General features: G+C 49.3%; 1 protein-coding gene across 9 annotated transcripts in view; it reads left to right on the top strand.

Moving 5' to 3' along the window:
* plekha7b (pleckstrin homology domain containing, family A member 7b) overlaps positions 1 to 20,920 on the top strand; it is a 30,340-nt gene extending 9,420 nt beyond the window's left edge. The window contains exons 6-26 of one of the 9 annotated variants that reach the window (XR_010878167.1): positions 1,629 to 2,045; positions 2,591 to 3,125; positions 5,204 to 5,287; positions 5,619 to 5,750; positions 6,572 to 6,625; positions 8,518 to 8,586; positions 9,613 to 9,693; positions 9,830 to 9,979; positions 10,206 to 10,307; positions 10,608 to 10,719; positions 11,782 to 11,981; positions 12,257 to 12,445; positions 12,525 to 12,642; positions 12,945 to 13,039; positions 13,550 to 13,771; positions 15,935 to 16,150; positions 16,551 to 16,684; positions 16,866 to 17,008; positions 18,532 to 18,709; positions 19,699 to 19,743; positions 20,164 to 20,920. Coding sequence is in view for 2 of the 9 variants with exons in the window: in XM_067249301.1 (XP_067105402.1) it covers positions 1,629 to 2,045; positions 2,591 to 3,125; positions 5,204 to 5,287; positions 5,619 to 5,750; positions 6,572 to 6,625; positions 8,518 to 8,586; positions 9,613 to 9,693; positions 9,830 to 9,979; positions 10,206 to 10,307; positions 10,608 to 10,827; positions 11,782 to 11,981; positions 12,257 to 12,445; positions 12,525 to 12,642; positions 12,945 to 13,039; positions 13,550 to 13,771; positions 15,935 to 16,150; positions 16,551 to 16,684; positions 16,866 to 17,008; positions 18,532 to 18,683 (3,313 nt within the window). In the remaining 7 variants the exon portion in view is untranslated. Of the gene's footprint in view, positions 1 to 1,628; positions 2,046 to 2,590; positions 3,126 to 5,203; positions 5,288 to 5,618; positions 5,751 to 6,571; positions 6,626 to 8,517; positions 8,587 to 9,612; positions 9,694 to 9,829; positions 9,980 to 10,205; positions 10,308 to 10,607; positions 10,828 to 11,781; positions 11,982 to 12,256; positions 12,446 to 12,524; positions 12,643 to 12,944; positions 13,040 to 13,549; positions 13,772 to 15,934; positions 16,151 to 16,550; positions 16,685 to 16,865; positions 17,009 to 18,531; positions 18,710 to 19,698; positions 19,744 to 20,163 lie in introns of all 9 variants that reach the window. The other 8 variants (XR_010878165.1, XR_010878164.1, XR_010878168.1 and 5 more) reach the window with 8 other exon arrangements.
* Positions 20,921 to 22,461: the final 1,541 nt, after the last annotated feature.

The following is a 22,461-nucleotide window of genomic DNA, read 5'->3' as shown; positions in this document are numbered from 1 at the left end:
CAGTTTGCTTTGCCAAGCCTGGACTCGGTCGTACGCAGAGGGGCCCTGGGCAGCCTGCCTGGGCTCAGGAGCCTGTTCTGGGGGCTTGGAGGGGTGCAGCCGGCACCTGTATGGATGAGCGCTGCTCCAGCCTTCTGCCTGCTGAGCCGGGGCCAGTAGATACTCTTCGCCAGACAGAACACAGAACATGAGACAGAATACAGTCACTCCCACTGAAAGCTCAGCCTTCGATAAAGCGCCGGTACAGAGCATGGTTTGCTCTGTGAAGTCTTATGCGCTGTGAGACTACTCCATCTAGTGGGCAAAGTAGCGTAGTGCCCATGGAATACTGTATATCTGGATTTGTATCTTCGACATTGTCCGTATCTTCTCACTGTTTCAGTGGTTGCATCATCACTACAGCTTCTTAGAACTTTACTAAGTTACTGAGAGGTGTTTAATAGAGATATTTAAAGTCAGATAAAGTCTGACGGATAAACATGTTTATTTTATCTGATATATCGAATATCACATGCAGCATGTGTGCTCAAAGTATTTTCTTTGAATAGGGTGTTGTCTGCAGAGGATACACATCATTAGTAGAATACACACATACTTATTTATAGGGAGTTTTTCTTTTTGGTCCGATTAGCATTGGAATGATGAATCACATGAATTAGTCCCCAGCAGAGATGGTCCCACGAAGCCTTCTGATGAATTATAAGTCCCATCTTCCGAGCTGTTGCAAACGCTGTGCTGGATGGATCGGCTAGCCCTCAGCTATTTGTTTAAAACAAAATGGCTGTCATTTCTGTTCACCAGGGACTCGTGGGCCTCCTCTGCCAAGCGCCGCACTTGGTTCCACTTTGAGAATATGATAATATGAAGGAGAGAAATTCACTGAAACATGCTCAACACATCCTTACCCTTCCTTACAGAAACTCTGATGAGTCAGCCTGTTTGTAGGTTTGACTATCAGTCAAGTGGGAAATTGCATTCAGAGTTAACTCCAGGTTAATTAAAGTGTCTTGTTATCCGCGGCTCGGTGATTCGTAATCCGCCTGTTTCAAGATCACCAACATATTTCATTGTCTTGTATCCTGAGCAAGGAGAATAGTTGGCACAAGACGCAGTACTTTAGTACTTAACACTTCACCACTCAAGGCGACTGAGCCTTCCTGACCAACCGTCTGTGATATTAGTTCTGTCTTGCTGAGGTAATCTATAGAATGAAATAGAGGGGGGACAAAAACATACAGCCATTATAGCGATAATACCAGGCCTGTAGACAAATGCAAGCAACTAGAATACACACCAAGGGAAGTGTGTTTTTAAAAGCCACATTGAAGATGTTCTCTCTTCTATGGGCCTTAAAACAGTATGTGTATGTACATATATACATACACGCACACACACAGTGTATAGTTTCTGAATTTGCACAATACACAGATCATTTTCTCCCACTGTTTTCCCTCTGATCCTATGAAGTCATGTCTATGAAGTGGAATATTTACTTTAAGTTTGCAGTTTGACATGAAGGCTGTGACGTCTTGATGTTGTTTTCAGGCATCCTTTATGACCTCGCTCCCCCCTTCTTTCTCTCCCTCCTTCACTCCCTCCTTTTTGTACCTCCATCCCTTTCTCCACAGGGAGGTAGAGAGACCAGAAAAGACCGTACAGCAGGCAGTCCCCCAGACCAATCACGTCAACAACGTCAACAAGAGCTCCTCCCAGCTGGAGAGCTTCCATAGGCCAGACCGAGAGGAGCCTCCGGACGATGCCATCCGATTGGCCCACAGGCAGGAAGAGAAGTACACTCTGGACAGCTCGGGGAGGCCCGCGGAGGCCCAGGGGGACGGGCTGTCTCCGGACTCCGCCCCCGGCCCCTCCCACAGGAGCAGCCAGCCTCCTCCAGGCCAGGCAGCCCCTCCCCCAGAACAGAACGGGAACGTGGTGTATAAGAGGGGCTTTGTCCCGCGGACGGACACAGAGAAGCAGGTGCAGAGGAAGACGGCCCTGGCTCAGGTGGAGCACTGGGTCCACGTTCAGAAGAAAGACCCCAAGAGGTCAGTCTGACCATCTGCCCTCAACGATCAAACACCTGACCTAACTCACACCAGGCATCCAATCCATCACACCTAGTTTTCAACTGTAAAGATGGTTACCCACCAGAAAGGGCTAGGGATTTCCCATATAACCAGACCCAACCGGGTTAAAGTAGAGCTGGCATTGCAGCGCAAGTTGCAGGTGGTTCCCAGTCTGCAGCAGGTGAAACACTGGGTTTGTGTGTCGCTGTGTACTGAGTGTTGAAGCAACGCTGAGGCGGGAGGGTTGTAGCTGTCGGATGTGTAAACAACCTTATCCCCTCTGTCCGTGCACGATGACCCTGCCTCGGTGGAAAATCTCCATGTTAAAACACCTCCACCTAGTGGCTAATGTGATAACTTGGTGGTCAAGTTATTGTTTGAGTGCACTTCAAATCATTGTAACACCTGTTCAGTAGGCTACTGTACTATCACCTCCCTATTTTGATACTAAGTGCGTGTTGCTCTAAATGAAGGGGTCTCCTGTAGGGCAGCAGTTAGTGAAAGCATGTCTCTGTCATCCTCAGCCTCTCCACAGTAGAGTACAACCTCCCCAGGCGCACCCCTCCCCCGCAGCCCAAGGCCAGCGCCCCAGAGGCCTACCAGACGTTGCCAAAGACCCCCCGCGTCCCGTCGGCCGCCAGCTCCCCCCCGGCCCCCCGCGACCTGCCCAGCGACTACAAGTACGCCCACGACCGCCTCAGCCACTTCCGCATGTCGACGGACGAGCGCGTGGCCACCAAGGAGGGCATGGTGTGGCAGCTGTACGAGTGGCAGCAGCGGCAGCAGTTCCGCCACGGCAGCCCCACCGCCCCCATCTACGGCGGGCCGGACTTCCTGGACACGGCCTCGTTCAGGGTGACCGTGGAGATGCCTCGCTCCATCTCCGTGCCCCCGTCCCCGTGTGAGGTGCCCCCGGCGGGGCCCGCCTTCAAGCCCCTCTCCCCCCGGAGACCCCACACCCCCTTGGACAGGGTGACGGTGCGCCCCCTGGATGAGGTGGCTCCAGGAGACTCCACAGGCTCCAGTTCCCCCAGACAGGTCTGCCCACAGGTGTCTCAGGTAGGTCTGCCCCCAGGTAGGTCTGCCCCCAGGTAGGTCTGCCCCCAGGTAGGTCTGCTCCCCAGGTAGGTCTGCCCCCAGGTAGGTCTGCCCCCAGGTAGGTCTGCTCCCCAGGTAGGTCTGCTCCCCAGGTAGGTCTGCTCCTCAGGTAGGTCTGCCCCCAGGTAGGTCTGCTCCCCAGGTAGGTCTGCCCCCAGGTAGGTCTGCTCCTCAGGTAGGTCTGCCCCCAGGTAGGTCTGCTCCTCAGGTAGGTCTGCCCCCAGGTAGGTCTGCCCCCAGGTAGGTCTACCCCCAGGTATGTCTGCTCCCCAGGTAGGTCTGCTCCCCAGGTAGGTCTGCCCCCAGGTAGGTCTGCTCCTCAGGTAGGTCTGCCCCCAGGTATGTCTGCTCCCCAGGTAGGTCTGCTCCCCAGGTAGGTCTGCTCCCCAGGTCTCCTAGGTATCCTGGAGGTCACTCTCACTTGGGGAAATGTGGGTACAACTTAGAGGATAACCTTAACTACTGTATATATTTAATTCTGCCGCATCACTCTTTGACAAATGTGAGAAAACCCCCATGAGTATCAAAGAAACCTCGGAGGAGATAACTGAAAGAGTTAGTCGTGGGACAGTGGCAAACTTAAAGTTGCACAGTTTCAGAACATCCCCGAAAACATGAATTCTCACACTGTCTGAGGACATTCCCTTTGTAGTGGATTCATCTAGTTCCTCTTGGCTCAAAGGCCGCTTTTCTGTGTTAACCAGTAGAGGAAGGGCCCAGCTTGGGAAGCTGAGCTTGAGAAGCAGTCCGCCTTCAACTCCCCCCCCCCCCCCCCACACACACACACACACACACACAGTTTGATGTTGAGCTGCTCACACAGTCCCACACCCATACTGGCTCCACAGGTGTGGGACTGTGTGTCTGTGTGTGTGTGTGAACTCCCAACCTCCTCACACCACACTGTCCCCACGCTCTGACATAGAGTGTGTGTGTGTGTGTGTGTGAGAGAGAGACGTTACCTCCCCCCTGGCCCTGCGCTGTCCCAGCCACACCCTCCACATGTGAGAATCTCCCCCTGCAGCCAGCACCCAGACCTCCACACCAGCATCCACCCTCAGTCATGTCAACAAATCGCCGCAGCTCAGCCGTCAGCGCATCACCCGACCGCTGCCGTCGAGTCACTAATTACTACGTCTTAAATAGCACGCCTTTCCCCGGATTATGATCCATCAGAGAGGAAGATGTCTATTTTAAACAAGGGGAGACCAAGTATGTGGGGACCATCCGAAAGAGCACGGGTTTGTGGGAAAACTACATTTAGTCAGCAGATGAACTTTGTTTTGGTGTATGCAGCATCTTTAAGGCTGATAATGTGTCTTTGGCTGCAGTGTGTACTTCTATGGAGTGTTTCCCTGTAGCCCCCTGTGGAATAATCATTAAAGTGTGTGTTATCAAGGGCTAATGCAGTTAGCCCAGGGCTCCTTAGCACCCTATAAACATCTCCACTGGATCTCAACCATCAGCAACCGGCCGTCTCTTTCTTCTGATCTCACATTTAAATAAAAAACCTATTATACAGCAAAAAACCTAGTGGCAGGGGAATCTCAAAGGGGATGGCTCACAGTGTTTCTCTTGCTGGTAGCAAACAAATGTTATTTTAAGAAAGCAGGTTGGGTATAATTTATGTGTAGTTAATTAAATCTCTTGTTGTTTGTGTCCTTTTACAGCTCTGTGGTAGGCCTAGGCCTGGCAATTCCGTGCAATAAGCAAAAACGTCCAACCTTTCGAGCCCTATAGCAACTTAAACTGGGGGCCCACCTACTTTCAAATAAGAGGTGGAAATAAACTAAATGGAGTCACTGAGAACGCAAATCTGCTGTGTGCACACATTTGTGTACAGATTCTGAGGCAGTGCCTTGACTTTGGTTTGATATTGAGTTAGAATGGTCCATAGCAGAGAATATTCCAAGGTAGCAATGTTACCAGCATCACAGACTGTCTTCACCCCTGGAAGAAATGTTGTTCTTCATTCTACATTCTGTTTGATATTATGTAATGCTGGCTCCTGAAGAACATGCTATTTTGTGTCTCCACAGACTGCTCAGATGGACAGACGGTCAATTCCAACCATGGGCTACATCACACACACAGTCAGTGCACCCAGCCTGCACGGCAAAACGGTACCTGACCTCTATCTTTACTTTCAACAGAAGTCTTGTTTTAAGTCATGTTACACTGGGGAGGAACCTTGCGAAATGTCATACCCAACAAAAGATGGCTATATTAAAATAGTATCAAAATTCTGGTTTAGTCGGGCTATAGTACCTAGAGGTACGTCTAATGTCTCGGATGGGATAGGCTGCTCAACATGGCCCTGCCCTGTTGTTTAGCCCCGGCCCCAGTGCTGCCCTCCCAATGGCCAATTGATGAACTGCTCTCTCCCTGCTGTCCCCCCCCCCCCCCCCCCCCCGACCTCTGACCCCTGGCCCCTCCCCCTGGGCGGGGCTGCAGCCGGAGGAGCTCACCCTGCTGCTCATACAGCTCAGGAGGCACCAGGCCAAGATGGCCGCCGACGTGCACAGCAACTCGCTGGCTCACCTGCAGCACCACCAGTACAGCAGCCTCCTGGGCCACAGCCTGCAGGTCAGGGACCCTCGCGCCCCTCCCTGGGGCCACCCCCGCAACCCCCCCCTCATCCCCCTCACCTCGCAGCTCTGCACCTCTGCATCGTGGAGACCATACCCCCCCCCCCATACCCTCCCACCCCCCAGTCTGTGACTCGGTGTCCCCAGGCCCCACCATCCATTACCCTGCGTGAGTGTGTTGGTGCTGTCTCTTTGAGGTTGGGTGGGTGCAGGCTTTATCGTCGGCGTGACGCTGCGGTTGCTGTGTGCATGTCCGGCCTCGCGCGCCCGACCCGTGGAGCTTTCCCGTCCTCGCGTTTCCGGCGCGTCGAACGCCCCGCGAGATGACGGCGTCTCCAAAGCACTCACGCCAAAGCATGCTGCACGTTGGTTATGCTCACCGCCTGCTTGTCACACTGACTTAAACCTGTGTTGTTTAACATCTTTGCAAATTTGGGAAATCGTATCGACGGGGCTGTATTTCTCTCCTGATGTCGTGCCACACTGCTGTGTCGTTGAGACAGATCAGTGTTGATGCCAGCCCTCAGTCCCACATTCAGTAGCTGCTCTCTGTGCCCGGACCTGCCATCTGTTGTCTGGGCACAAAATGCTCCTTTCGAAACCCTCCTGCCAAAAATATATTTTTAAATGATTCCCACTATGTTTTGAATTCGGATAACCAAATCAATCGAACCTAACGTCCTTAATTATCTACAATGAGAATGAAGTCGAGATTTCTAGAATCCTGCTGTTCCAAAGCCCGGGGAGTCTTCCAATGTCCCAGCATCCTTTGCAGCTTCCTGTCTTGTGATTCGTCTCTCCGTCCTTCCTCACTTTAAGGCTGATGATACTTACATACAACTGAAGAAGGACCTGGAGTATCTAGATCTGAAGGTGGGCCTTGAGAAATCTAATCCTTTCGTCTTCTCTCCTTCCCTCCCCCCTGTCCCCTTCTCTGGTCTGCTGTCCTGCTTTCCTCACCTTCTCCCCCTCCCTCTTCCCCCTCCTCAGGGCAGACTGCTAGGAACTCTGAACTGCTATTTGTGTGCTTTAACCTACTAAAACTGTTTGCTCTCAGTGTGAGGAGCTAAGCCATTCTGCGTTACCTTTTGTGTCTTCCTCTCTGCAATACATACAACTTGTTTGATATAAAGATTTCACACCCACAACTGTTAACAGTAGTTATATCAATCAACAATATTGTCTACTGTTGTCGAATGTGACAAGCCAAAGCTTACAATGCAAGTACATTCACACTAGATGCTGGTCTGAAGTGTGTGTGCTCTGGCGGGAAGCGATGTTGAGCACATTGAAACTTCACTTCCCATCAGCACATGCTACCGATGGAGATCTGCTGCTTGCTGTACCACGTTTATTACCAGCTTCAGCAGCGTCAAGCTCAAAGGCTTTGATCCCAAAATGATTTGTATGTATGACACCACAGCCTTAACTAACATTCTTGTTTCTTGGAGTGGGGGGTTCTAATCCGTGTCCTGTTTCACCTCCCCATTTCCTGTTTTGAAACAGATCAGACGTATCGACCCGTTGGTCATTAACGTACACAATGTGTTAGAAAACTCCACTCCGTGTTTTGGGGTCAGTTGGAATGTAAGGATGGTGTGCATACAAAGAGACCCCTAACCTCAGAGATGCATCCCAGGCCAGCGTGTGCATCCCAGGCCAGGGTGAAGTGCCTTGCCCAAGGACACAACGTCATTTTACACGGCCGGGAATCGAATCGGCAACCTTCTCAGTAATAGCCCGATTCCCTAACTGCTCAGCCATCTGACTCCCTACTTGTTGAGTCGATGTTAAGTTCAGGGTGTTACCAAGGATCCTGCTTGGAATATGTATATCTACATACCATCCAGTTGTGTCGTACGCAGGCTGGCCTGGGTTGCCCTGGGTTACCCCGGGTTGCTCCGGGTTGCCCTGGGTTGCCCAGGGGCTGCTGCTGTAGTTATGGACCAGGGAGGCCTTCCTCCTGTGTGACTGACCCTCTGCATGCAGTCTCTCTCCTGGATGTGCTGGATGACTCTCTCCCCTGGCCTGTCCTGTCTGCTTGGCTTCTTAGCACAGAAATTCAATCCCAACAATGGTGCTATTTTGGGGGGAAATGTCAATATTGATGAACAGTAACATGAATCATCTTGACGTAATTCCAATTTGGAGGCCATTTTTGATGAAACACTTTCAGAACACCCGTGCCTTCATGCCCTGTGCAAATGGGCGTTTCTAACGTTAGTTCTGTATTCAATCCAACTGTGCTGTAGCAGTCAGGGTTACTGGACCTGATGTGGCTTGAACAGCTAGGTAGCCTAGTCGTCTGCTCAGAAGCAGGCGCGGGGCGGGGCCTGTCAGAGGCTGTGAGGGACGTGGTTTACGGTCTAGCCTGCAGGTCACCTTTTCAGGTTCACAATACCAGACAAGCTCTGCGGTCCACTCCTCTCCTCCCAGACACACTGATGCAGAAGACGCTTGCCCATTATTGACCATGCACCGCTTTCAAAGCACTTGTGTTGCACTGGCTTCAATGAACTATCAGCTGTCCAAGTTGTTTTTGTGAATTGAAACCATTATGTTTGCCTTGATGTTGTTTGCTGCTGTAATTCCCCTATTCACCCGGTCCTGCAAAGATCTCACTGTGTTGCTTGTTTGTTGATGTTATATTGTTTGTTTGCTGTCTACTGAACGAGAGCTTACCTCTCTTGTGGGTTTTGAAAGGTGGTTTTGAAACTATTTTGTGAGAAAAATAAGGTTGCATTTGTGCTTGTGGGACATTTCAGGTTACTGGACGTGAAACTGTAAAAGACAGGCCTACAAGACCTGTTAAAATAGCAGAGAGCGATGCTGATGTAAGTATGCCTTCTTCTTCCTCCCGCTGAACCAGGCTGATAAACTCCTAGTTTATCCTCCTCTTTTCTCTCAGTCGAGATCTATCGTTCCCCACTTCTGACACTCCCCACTCCGGCGAGGCAGCTGAGGGCTTGGTGAAGGAGTAGTTGTGGTAAACACAAGCAGCGGAGGGAAGGGAGAGGGGGTTGCCGTACTGTAGGGACACACACCCAGAGAAATACAACCACAGTCTTGAACCCAGCCTGCAAGTTTGAAAGAGAAAAATACATGTAATGGGATCTTTTAGATGTTGGGCTCTTAAATTTTTCAGTTTGATTAGCCTAATCTTGCTTTTTTCATGCTTTTGTTTCATTTGAATGGAGGTAAATGAGATGGATGTCCTGGCTTTTCTTCATTAGCATTGTTCCAGTTTAAGAATTTATAAGAATTTGTTGGTGAAATTGTCTGAACAATGAATATTTTATGCAATTAAAAACAACAATATACAGTGCAGTGAAATAAGAAACAGCTTAATTATTAATTGAACAGAATGATAAATAGAGCAGAGAATAAACAGTGTGAGAAAGACTGTCATCTTAGGCAATTTTATGTTGTTTTCACAAACACATAACCCATTTCTGGGAAAACAAATATGTCACTCTCAATAAGCCCTCTTCTTTAGAAAAGTGAATACTAAAATATGGATATTTGATTATGATTGCTGGTAATGGGCATTACCAGTGTACGCTCTCAGCCAGACAGTACGAAGCCCTCTTTTGATATCTCAAAAGAGACGAATGAATGTGAATCCTGAGGGCTTTTCACAGAGATGGGACTTATTGACATATTTACTAACGGCGCCGACCGCTGTAGACTATCAATTCATCTGTCCAGGCTGTGGTGTGTGTGTGTGTGTGTGTGTGTGAAAGGGTAGCTCACTGTGTGAGGAGAGGGCCCCCTGTCACGCAGACAGAAACGAGATCCTCGCCTGGCCCCCAGCTCTGTGCTGCTGACTAGAGCACGGCTGTGTCCTGTCTCCTCTTTAGGTGAAGCTAAGTCGACTGTGTGAACAAGACAAGATCCTACAGGAGCTGGAGGCCAGGATACGAACCCTGAAGGAAGACAAGGTGTGCACGGGAGGGGGGGGGGGTTATGCCAGAGTGTGCTGCTTAACTTCCCTCTCACGTACGCGACGAACGTCTGCTTCCACCTCCCGATCAGACAGCACTGTGTCTCTGTGTGTGCGTGTGTGTCCTGGTCCAGGACAAGCTGGAAGAGGTCCTGGACGTGTCCCACCAGCAGATGGAGCAGTACCAGGACCAGCCGGCCCACGCTGAGAAGATCGCCTACCAGCAGAGGCTGCTGCAGGAGGACGTGGTGCACATCCGAGCTGAGATCTCTCAGGTGTCCACGGTAAGACTGATCCCCTCCCCCTGAACGCTGGACACAGCAAGCCTTGCCTGGGTCAATGGGTCCTTGCAGGCGTTTGTAGCATCGCGGTTCTGGTACTGAGAGGAAATGGGTTTGGTTGTGGTCGTGACTGACCAACGTCGCGTACTGTACATTTTTTGTTTCTTCTCCTTATGTGTGTGGGTGTGGTGTGTGTGTGTGTGTGTGTGTGTGTGTGTGATTTGAGCAGGAGATGGAAAATGCCTGGAACGAGTACAGCAAGCTGGAGAGAGATGTGGACTGGCTGAGGTCAGCTCTGGAGGCTCATATGAACCGCACTGGTCTCACTCAGGTCAGGAGCACAGCCACACAGCTACCATCGCGCGCACGCACGCACACACACACACACACACACACTGACGCAGGCACACACAGACGCAGGCTTGGGCACACACAAACACATACATAATCACACACACAGCCAGGCACATGGCCAGGCGAACCGTACTGTTCACACATAGTCGTTCTCTCAGATGAATGGGCGTGTGTGGGAACGAGCTTGTCTCCCCCACGGGAAAGTGTGGAAGCATTGGCAATTATATGTGTGTGTGTGTGTGTGTGTGTGTGTGTGTGTGTGGTTGTGTGAGAGCAGCAGGAGAAAGCGGAGGTGAGGAGAGAACTGTGGCGAATCGAGGATGTGATCGCTGGCCTCAGCTCCAGTAAAGCCAACTACCAGGTCACCATATCCTCTGTGACCAACCCAGGTGAGAGGAGGCCCGTGCCTGCTCCTACCCACACGCACGGGGGCGCTGACCCAGGTGAGAGGAGGCCCGTGCCTGCTCCTACCCACACGCACGGGGGCGCTGACCAAGGTACACATCTGGGACGTGACACTGCTCACCGTTGGGTTCCCAGGGGATGGATGATGTAGGCTGCTACTGTTACCAGTGTACACACTGAATGATAGGCTGACATGTGGTGACTCAGGATTTTCACCCAGTGTTGGTAACCACTGTTAGCTCAAGAGACTATACTGTATACAGATTTATTGTACGTATACTGTGTGTATTCTTTATATATTATATAATTTTATATATATATATATAATATTATATAATATATAAAGAATAACTATGTATTCATTCACAAATAATTAATTTAGCAGATGCTTTTATCCCAAGCGACATCATCATCATCATTAACTTTATTCCGGACACTTACTAGGTCCATAGATTACAAAACAACATACAGACAAACATATAATAAAATCACGATGTACATCATTTTCTGAGGAGGCTCGGACGCCAGTGAGTCCACATATTAGAAAAGCATCGCACTGAACTTAGTGCCGGATTGGTCAGTACCAGGATGATACTTTTCATAGAGGTTGTAAGTCTGCACATGCAGCTGTACATGAGTCTGCGCAGCTCTGCAGGGCAGGTGGGCACATCCACATAAACACTCATTTGGCTTGCACTGCTCCATCGCGGTACCTTAGCAGCATCCGCAAGCCATCATTATAGGCAACATTCAGTCTGTGCATACTACACTTTTTGTAGTGCCTCCACAAATGAGCAGTATACATGGGGGTACAGTATGGGTTGAAAAATGTGGTCTTAACTGGTGGTGAGCATGCACCAAACTTTCGGATCAGCATATTAGCTTGTCCATAGAGCATTCGACACAGTACAGGGGGGAGGGGGTATTTGAACCTGAGACCTCTTGAATCTGCAGTCAGAAACTCTAACCCCTGAACTCCTCCATGTGAAACCATTCCATGAGAGAAGTAACAGTGCAGCATGTCCATGTCTGTCTCGCGTCTCCAGAGAGGAAACTCGTGCCTTCAGCATTGTCCTCGTCCACCGTGCCTTCCCTGTCCGGGAGTCCGTCTGTGGGTGAGATGGGACGATCCCAGCTGCCCAGCTCTAGCCCCCACCTCAGCCCCAGCACCACCACGCTGACCTCCAGCCCCAGCCAGGCTGCCCTGCAGCACACAGCAGCCCTCCCCAGGACCGGGCCCAGAGTGGTGGGTGGACACAACCATGCTGCACCATATCGCCACTGTAGGGACTGTGGAGGGAGAGGGAGTGTTCCAGGTGTTTAGGAACACAAGGCTGGCTGTTGAAATGGAATCCTGCATCAGCGCTCAATATATGAATCAGAGGGCTTTGATGTCGCCTTAATAATGTGTCGTGTATGAAACAGGGTTGCCAATGCAGATGCATGACGAATATACCATTGAGTGTTCTGGTGAGTGTGGTGCTACGTGTTCTGATTGGTTGTGTCTGCGTGTGAGCGTAGGGTGAGGAGGACGTCCCCCCCAGGCCCCCCCTACCTCAGCTGTACAGTCCTGAGGAGAACCCCCCCGCAGTGCCCCCCCTGCCCAGAGAGACCACCGTCATCAGACACACCTCTGTCAGAGGCCTCAAACGGCAGTCTGACGAGCGCAAGAGGGACAGGGAGATAGGCCAGTGCATCAATGGAGACAAGGTGTGTGTGTGTATCTGTGTGTGTGTGTGTGTCTGTAAGCGTGTGTGTGTCTGACCTCTGACCTGTGCTGGGGTCCCAGGTGGAGCTGAGGCCCTTCCTCAGTGAGCCTGAGCTGCTGGGAGTGGGGGCGGTCTCTGGCCACATGGGCGTGGCTGCGCTGGGTCACAGCGGGGGCTACCAGACACTACCGAGCAGAGGTAGGGGGCTGGAGACAGTGCTAGACCTACACACACACACACACACACAAAGTCACACACACACACTCACATGCAGACGTGCACAAACACATACACACACGGACACACAGACATGTGGTGCACTTCTGATCAATGTTGCGACACTTTCACACATATCCTGTTCCTCGGTAGAATCTGGGTAAACAGCTTGTTTTCATCGTTTACTCAAGAGGAGCAGAAAACATGTTGTTAGGACACCCCCTCAATGAGCCAGTCTGTCTGTGGTGCTATGTTTGGACTGGTGTTTTCTGGATTCACCTCAGGACCGTCTGGCTCCTCTGCAAGGCTAAATCAGTCCACAAACATCTCCTCGTACGTCACCCTCAGGAGAGGAGCCTCCGCAGCCTCAACCCTGAAGGTGAGGAACCCAGACCTGACCCCTGGCCCCTGTGAAGGGCTGCCAAGCAGTCTGCACCCTGCTCATTAAATGAGTTTTGCTTATGCCATTAGAAACCTCCTTCAGTATCTTCTTGTACAGTTTGCTCCTGTTTTTGAAAGGTTAGTTTACTGAGAATATTGTATTCTCATCCAGTTCCTCATGTTTCTCCTGTATTTGACTGTCTTTTACTCTCCATGTTTAATGGAGTCCTCTGTCCTCCCTTTCCTTCTCCTCCATCACTACCCCTTTCTCTATCCTGGTTTGTCTTCTTCCTCTCTCAACCCCCCTCCCCCCTCTCTCCCTTCCCCTTCTGCCTCCCTCTCTCTTCTCCTCCCTCCCTCCATCGCTTTCTCACTCGCTCGCCTCACCCGTTCCCGCCTCCTCAACCACCTCCCTTCCCCCTCTCCCTCCCTCCCCCCTCCCTCCCTCCCTCCCTCCCTCCCTCCCTCCCTCCCTCCCTCCCTCCCTCCCTCCGCCTCCCCGTCTCAGGAGAGACCAAAGAGTGCCTTGGAGCGCCTGTACTCCGGGGACCCGGTGCAGTCTCAGCTGAGGGGGAGGATGAGCGCCGAGGAGCAGCTGGAGAGGATGAAGAGGCACCAGAAGGCTCTGGTCCGCCAGCGCAAGCGCACCCTGAGCCAGGGCGACCGCCACGCCTCCCCTTCGGGCCGCGCCTCCTCTTCCTCGCGCCCGCTCTCCGCCGACCTGGGCTCAGTACGTTAGAGCGACGCCGCGGTCTCACACACACACACACAATGACTCACACACACTCTCTGCATTATGGTGAGTTGACATGCATGCTGCTCTAACAGTGCATGCTGTTACTAATTCGTTCTACATCTGGCTTACATGTTACTTACAACATTACAGTGTGTGTGTGTGTGTGTGTGTGGGTGTGCGTGCGTGTGTGTGTGTGTGTGTGTGTGTGTGTGTGTGTGTGTGTGAGAGACAGAGAGACAGAGAGAGAGAGAGAGAGAGAGAGAGAGAGAGAGACAGAGAGAGAGAGAGAGAGAGAGAGAGAGAGAGACAGAGAGAGAGAGAGAGAAACGTGTGTGTTTCAGATAGCTGGTGTCAGATAGGTGTGTGTGAGTGCAGAGAGACTGCGGTGTGTCTGTGAGGCATGTGAAAGAGGAGTGACAGTGAGCGACCTACCGAGCAGGTGTCCCCGTATGCCCCTGTAGATCACACAGGAACACAGAGGACAGAACAAGGAGCTTATGATTAAACATGGTCTTGACAGGAAGCTGCCTTGACAGGAAGCTGTCGTGTGTCGCAGTTCATTCAATTGTTTAAAAACCTATTCTGGCCTATGACAGGACATCTTTACAGGATTTCTATGACTGTCGGTAATGAAATGGAATCCACTGCAGTGATGTGGTTTTTGTGATTAACCTCACTACTCCAATGAATAACCTCCGAGATTGTTAAAATCCGGATATATCAATAACTTGTTCATTATCTCTCGCTGTGTGCGAGTTCTCCGGTAGCATACCACCCCCCCCCACCCACCCAGCCCCCCCACCCCCCCTCTCACCTCTGCAGAGAGACACCTCTGCAGAGACGCCTCTGTCAACGCACGCTGCAGCTGACACTCCCCTGGTCTCCATCTCTGTCTGCGGGCGGCAGCGGTGTTACTGTTCCCCCTGTGGCTCCTTCACCCCTCTGTTACTAATGCCCCCCCCCCTCACACCCCTGTCTCTACTCTACTACACTCCTCTCTACCACTCTAGCTGTCTCTAACCAGGCCTCATTGTGCTTCTAAGTAAAAATCCCCTCACAACCCCTTGCAGATATACAATATGTATCTAAAATAACGACTGTTGATTTGGAGTGTATTTGACATGATGCTCGCCGTGATGGTCTTGCTGCTGTAGGAGCCTGTAGACTGCCCAGTGCTTGTAGCAGCTTAGTCTCTGGCCCTCCCGTTTGAGGAGGGGCCGTAACCATGTGAAAGGAAGCCTCATGTACATGTACGTGTGTCAACGTGCCCCTTTCCAGCGCATCTGCAGTCTGCTGCAAACTATAAACATATGGTTCATAATGATCTGTTTATCTGCTAATACAGAACCAGATGCTAGGCTTGCCACTCTATTTGATGTAGAGGTTTGCAAAGAAATATGTCTAAAATAAACACGTTGCTAATAAATGCATGCTCGCCATGTTGTTTTTTTTCTCCATACTTGTATTATAAATATGTATCTGAGGTATCCCTGCAGCGGGCTGTTTCCTTATTTTTGTCCAGTAAGCACAATGTCGCCTGGAGAGAAGCAACACTCACTGTAGATGTAAATGAACGTAGATGGACCCCTCTCTTTCCCTTCCCCTCTCCTCCTCTCCTCACCATCCACCTGTTCTCTTTCTTCCTCAACATCCCTATCTCCTCCCGAATCACTGCGTTGATGGACTGCTGCTGCATGCTGTGTCCTGGGAACACGGGATGGATGCTCTCCATGCTGCTTAGCACATAGACAACAGCCTTGTTCATTTATAAATGCCCGTACATGCTAAAGGGAAGCCATGTTGAAGGCCATGCCGTGCATCTCATGTGTTTGATCTGTCTTTATTGAATAATTTGTGTACATATATGCAACATGAACACTTCTCACATGTTAATGGACATGACTGAAAGTACACAGATCTATTCCAGCATGGTATATATCTTTTGACATTTGACATTTGCAGAAACTCCAATTGTGCCAACAGTAAGTCCCAAACAATGTCGATTTCCAGTCATGCAGTCTGTATTTAAAGATAAATATACTGTATATGCGTAGTATCTATTTCAACGCCATCCATGTTGTCGGTGACCTGTGTGTGCCGTTGCTCGGCGGCAGAGGTTGTGGGGTTGACAAGTTTTGTTTCCCTCTGGCGCTCCAGTGGAGGAGAGAGCAAGAGTTTGACCTGCAGCTGCTGGAGCGGGCGGTGCAGGGCGAGGAGGCGCGGGGCGTGGTCCAGGGGGAGGAGAGACCGGCCGAACACGGGGAGAGGCTGCGCTCCCACTCGGACGAGTGGCTGACCTTCCGCTCGGCGACCACGCCGACCCGCGAGGTGGACTTGGAGCCCCTGGAGTACGATCTGGACCTCAACAAAGAGGTAGAGAGCAGCCTGACTGGACAGCTCCTTCAACCCTCCTGCATCACAGCATGGTCGCTTCTTCTCCATGGACTGACTGACCTTCAAAATAGACCGACTCACCTGCTCCATGGACTGACTGACCTTCAAAATAGACGACTCACCTTCAAAATAGACTGACTGACCTTCAAAATAGACCGACTCGCCTTCAAAAGAGGCCGACTGACAACTCGACTACCACACAACCATCTTTTCACAGGCTGAGCGGGAAATTGACCCCACAGTTAAACAAGGGATTAGGATGTTGCTGGAGATCAGAGTCTGTTTATTCACGCTTGTAATGATTTAGTCCATACGGACAAAAACTCTCCATCTGTGTTATCACGTGTGTGTGTGTGTGTTTTTGTGTGTGTGCGTGCAGCTGTCCAAGCCTCAGAAGGTGTGTATCCCAGAGCGTTACATCGACTCGGAGCCTGAAGAGCCTCTGAGCCCTCAGGAGTTGGAGGAACGCCATCGCAAGGTGGAGCGAATCAAGAGCATCCTAGCCAAGTCCAGGTACAGAGCAGCACACCCTCGGAGCAGTACTGGGAGCGTGCATGCGTGTGTATGTGATTGGTGTGTGTGTGTACCTAACTCCAAACACCTCTCTTGTGTGTACCTAACCCGGTTGTTTAATCTTTAGAGCATTTTTATGATGATAATAACAGTGTGTGTGCATGTGTGTGTGTGTGTTCAGCGTCCAGAACCTAGCTCCTCCTGTGACTGTGTCAAAGCCAGAGCTGGTGAACCTGAACTCGGCCTTGCAGCAGCAGGAGAGGATTATCACCATGTCTTATGCACTGGCCTCAGAGGCCTCCCTCAAGAGCAAACAGGTGGCAGGTAGGTCCAATACTCTCCCTCTCTCTCTCTCCCTCTCGCACGCACGCACACACACACACACACACAGTGTACTCTATCTCTCTTTATCCATCCCTCTCTCACACACACAACTCTTTTGCCTTTTTAAAACTTCTAAATTATATATGTGCTGCAGATCTGGGTCCTACCTTACCGTAATACAAACAGACTTTTTAATGTCTTCTCAGAACTGTGCAGGCTTTATACCCACTGCCAATGACCTGTCACTGGAAATAAATATGTCTGCTTTGGACGAAGGACTTCCTTTTAGCCTTTCATTCAGATATGAACACTCACTTTCAGAAATCACTGCCATAAAAGTATGTGTCTGACAATATCAGTAAAATCCTGCTGGCATCACGTTGACATCCTCTGGATGAGAGGGGAGGAGGTGAGCTTGCTTTCAAGGCTGCCAGACGGATGACGGAGGGATGAGGAGGGGGAAGACGAAGAGCTGAGTGATCAGGACGCTCGTCCTAATAACTGAACATTATTCCTTATTAGTGGAGATCAGATGAGCACAGAGAGTGCTAATTGCCATCCATGTGGCGTATTCTAGACATGGGAGGAATGTCTTGATGAGGCTATTTTGTGTTCTGATCAATGATCCAGTTAAGCCCTGCTCAGATTCTCTCCCTCTCGCTGCGTCCTGTAGCTGGCTCTTTGAACATGGCTCTGAACCCTCATAAAAGACACCCAGCTCACTTTTCATCTTTACTCTGAAGCAGGCAAAAAGGCAGGCAGTCAGACAGACAGAGGCAGGCAGGCAGACAGGAGGGCAGACAGACAGGCAGGCAGACAGACAGACAGACAGACAGGCAGGCAGGCAGGCAGGCAGGCAGGCAGGCAGGCAGGCAGGCAGACAGGAGGGCAGACAGACAGGCAGACAGGAGGGCAGACAGGCAGGCAGGCAGGCAGGCAGACAGGAGGGCAGACAGGCAAGTTCACTCAAGCCTGTCACACTGACTTACACTCAAGCCATCAGGATGTTCTGTAAAACTGTTCTGCACTGTAAAACAGAAGGTCAGCCATTATAACAATATTTCCAGAATAGTGATAAATCAGAGAATATTGTAAGTGGCAAGCTGTCAAGAGACTCAGGAACTCATCTCTACCTTTGGTGTGGAAGGGAGAGAGCTGCTGTGTGTGGGTGGGCTGAATAACAAGTGAAACTTTTCTGGAAGATTATGTGGGAAAGCTTTATAATGCTAACATAAATTTGCAGAAACCCAATGCCATATGAACTGTTCGGTTCTGATTGACTCGCTGTGTACCTATAGTACCTGGCGTTAATGCAGTTCATGCAGTATCAAAGAGCTCTGTATATGGTAGTACATGGTACTACGGTATATGGTAGTATGGAGAACGCAGGTGGCTGTAGGGATGTTGTAATTGGTGACCTTCAGTTATTAAGCGTGTACCAGAGAACTGCTCCTCGTCTTCTCCTGTGACTAATGCCTTCCCCCCTTCTTGTTCTCTGTGTCCCTCTCCCTGTTCCTCCGTAGTGCCACTTCAGGCTAACTTCCCCAACATGCCTCCTCCTCCTCCACCACCTCCTCTTCCTCCTCCTCTTCCTCCTCCTCTTCCTCCTGTGTCTCAGGCTCCCCCCCCTCCTCCTCCTCCTCTAAGCAATGGATTTCACTACACGTTTGTCTAACCGCAGCGGAAAAAAAACAAAACAAAGTAAGGACTAACAGCATGTTCGCAGACACACGCGGGGGGCCTCGCGTGTGTCTGCAACCTCTCTGCATGCTCCCTGCTCTGTTGTGATTCTGGGCCCGACGCACCTCGCCACACCAAGAGGACCCCCTTCCTCTCCCATTATCATCAGCTGCTTCACATCTGCAGGCTTCCACCACATCCCCACTGTGTTAATTGTCTGCAAATTGTTTCTTGTACCTTTGCCAACACGTGTACACACAGTAGATGAGAGTGGAAGGGGGGGGGGGGGGGGGGTGTAAAACAAACGCTCCTTCTTGTGCATTGTGTGTAATTAACAAAAGAAGGGAGGCACCTTTCGCCCTGGCACCTTGACGGTGGAGGAACAGCTGTATTCCTCCGCTCCTAATTAGCCCTCCCACCTGTGGGCTGGGGACTCCGCTGTTTCCACTCGTGCAGGAGAACTGTAGGAACAATAATGCTAGCGCTCCACTGTGGTCAGGGGATGGGCTCTCCTCTCTTGGGACGGGGGGGGTTCTGGGGGTCCTGGACTGAGCGTCACCAACAGCAACCCTCCTGAACAGCTGTGCAGCTACTTGTGTTTGGGGTTTTGTGTCTCCTCATGCTTGTGTGTGTGTGTCTCTGTGCTTCTTCTGTGTTTGTTATTAAGCCCCCCCCCACACACCTCCACACCCCTCATGTGTTGAGCTTAGCTGCTGGGTTGTGGGGGCACCGTGTGTGGTTGGGTGGAGATGGGTCACAGTGGTCAGGAGATGGTTCTGTGGGCATGGGTTTTGAAATGTTTGTCACGGAACAAATTATCACTGATACCATTTTCATGTCCAGTAAGGTATGGAAGCCCTTTGACCACAGACCCAGTCTCATTCCAGTACCGCATGCTGTGTCGACGTTTGTGTTTGGGTTTGAGGGTTTTCTGATGTGATCGAAAGAGTCGAGTATGTGGTATTTAACCCAAACACTTCTCCCACTATGTTGACATGCTGTCTGTGCAGAGAGAAAGAGAGCGGACAATGTTTACCAGTTCACCAGGTAGTAAGGTACAATCCATTCCTTCTGTGAATCTCTCTGTCACTCTGTGGTACCATAGCTTGGCTTTTGGGATGGTCACGCATTGTAAAGGTTGTCATGGTTTTTCATGGAACTAACACCTTTTCACCGGTTAATTGTATGGTAGCAGTCTTGTATGTACCAGAAAGATTCAATCAAATCACGTTGTTACTAGCAATGCTAGATGTTCTACTGGTGTGACCAAATCACACATACTGACAATAAGATTTACTTCATTGGTATGAATATATATTATTTTCATATTCATATATCACCAGCACACAATGTTAGTGCAACTGTTTTGACTAGAAAATTTGACTAGAATATGCTTTCTTTCACCTCCTTGCATCATTCCATTTTGGCTTGTTCTTGGTTGACTCATGTTCTTTTCCCTGTCCTTGCTCCCTCAGCCAAAGCAGTTTCTGGACACTGAGGTGTTATTCAAGAAGATAACGCCCAACCCAACCTGGACTCTTGAAGTCAGACTGAGAGAAAGAAAGAAAAAGGGACACCTTTTGTTTCTGAGAGTTACACCGTTCAAACCATAGAGGAACGCTAGCTAACATCTAATCTGCACTCAGTGTCACACGCAGTATTGACTTGGTAATACATTTGTAATAGCTCAAAAGAAGTAACTATTTTCCTGAGGAAATTTAGATATTTTGCTGTGGATGCTGCTGTGCATACTAACTTGGAGTTGTGTAACAAAGGTTAATACTGTAATAGAAAAAAACGTTTTATACTTGTTATTGCACTTTTAACAAACTGTATCGAAGTGAGGAATTGAAAGTGATATTTTTGAGATCAAGGGGATGTTTTGCTTTGACTTGCAGTGCGGTCTGAATTGGAAAACTTGTATTTTTTGGAAGAGAGATGTAAAACTTGTTCACCAACCGGATGATCCTAATGAATATGTGGTACTAAACACGTGTCATGTTGATTGTATTTTTGTCAAAGCTCAGATGAATTTCTTACACCAAATCACTTGAAATATGATGTTCATGTTTATCTAGCACTGCCAGTCTCTTATTAGCTTGCCAAATGAACTTTATTTTTGCTTACAACATCCAGAAGAAAATAACCTTTAACTTAATATTTTCTGGATCAATTTGGCAGGTTGCACAATGAGTATTTCTAAATGTAAATATTAAAGATATTAACATGGTATTTTGCCTCATTAGAAGTTTTGTTGTTAGATTATGTTCAGCAAGAGCAGTTTTATACATTCACATTACTACGGTAACACTTGTCAATATCATGTATGAATAACTCAAAATGGCAGTTTCGAAATACAGACATTCAATGGATGACAGTAACACTTTTCATGTTTTACTCTGTTTTGAAATCTTCATAGGAAGAAAGAGAATTGTCAGCAGCCTTTATCTTAAACTCCTAGAGTTCATGATAACCCTCTATTCATGCTAACCATGTACAAAGGAAAAATACAAATGTGGCCTCATCACAGCACCAAGGATTCCCTTTGAACATCTCTATTGATTGCTTTGACCTCTTAAATTTCATTCTTTTATTTGAAAAGGGGAATCAAACTTCAGTAGGCTCAAAGGAGGTGAAGTTTCAATACAGAAAAACTCCTTGAAACATGTCTTTAGTTCAAAGCTTTTCCATCTAAAAAGGGCATTTTTAATTCTGTGTCTCTACATTTTCAACCAAGGTGTGCTTGTATTAACACTGTATCTGAAGCATAGAATCATATCTTTAAATCATGATTTTCCCCCATGCAATTGTAATGAAAACCTCTTGAGTAAAACATGGCAGCCTATTGAACTTCTGTAAGTTTTTAAACATAGTGTTACTCCACACTGGGATCTTTACGACTACAAAGCCCAAATATTTGGACCGTCGATGCTCATTGTTTTATCCGTCTGTGTCATTCATCAGACATGAAATGCTGTATATTGATAGCTGCCGTAAGTTTTGAATGCAGTATGCGGCGCAGGCTTCTCTGGTTGGTGAGCCAGAAGTAGGCCTGTGTGCAGCTCCCTCCCCTGTGAGATCTTTATATTTAATTGGAGAGTAATTACTCACCCTAGTCTGCAGTGTGGAGGGCTTTGAAAACACCTGTGAGATGGGATGCACCTCCCCAAGCTCCACTGTGGGAGCTCCATCCCATCTGCAGGAGTGGGGGCGGGGGGCCCCAGAGCGCCAGCTAGCCCTGGTGGCAAGAAGACCCATCACATCCGCTATTCTGCTTATTTTGCAATAAACAGGCTGTTTTTTTTTTTCCTTTCACCCTCTTCTTGCAGAAATCCACCCAAGACCATCCACAGAGGATTGTGGCATTTCCATTTATTGACGTTTGGCTGCTGGTTTATATACATTTGTTATTCTATGCTCCGGACTTCAAAGAGAATGAAATAGGCCCTATTATGCTAATTCTGTCCTGTTCTGTTAAACGTAATCAAGGGCTCACGCATTAATCCTTAACTAAATAGTCCTTGCTGGATCATGGAAAGACTCTCTCCGTTGTACACAGAGACATGAGTTGGCGCTCTTCTTGTTGCTGGGTACTTTTGGGAGAACATGTGCCTTTTGTCACACAAAAATCTCTTTTGGTCTAATGGTAGAATGTTACAATGTAAGATTGGGACCACACTCGATGTGTCCCATAGCCTTCACTTCAGACTTCTGAGGATCAACTTAACTTCCGCAGCAGTCTGTTTCTTTAGGCATGAATGATTTAGGATTTT

The sequence above is a fragment of the Osmerus mordax genome, chromosome 13 (genome assembly GCF_038355195.1).
Source record: "Osmerus mordax isolate fOsmMor3 chromosome 13, fOsmMor3.pri, whole genome shotgun sequence".
NCBI lineage: Eukaryota > Metazoa > Chordata > Actinopteri > Osmeriformes > Osmeridae > Osmerus > Osmerus mordax.
The sequence above is the reverse complement of the archived record's forward strand: the minus strand, read 5'-3'. Positions and strand labels throughout refer to the sequence as shown.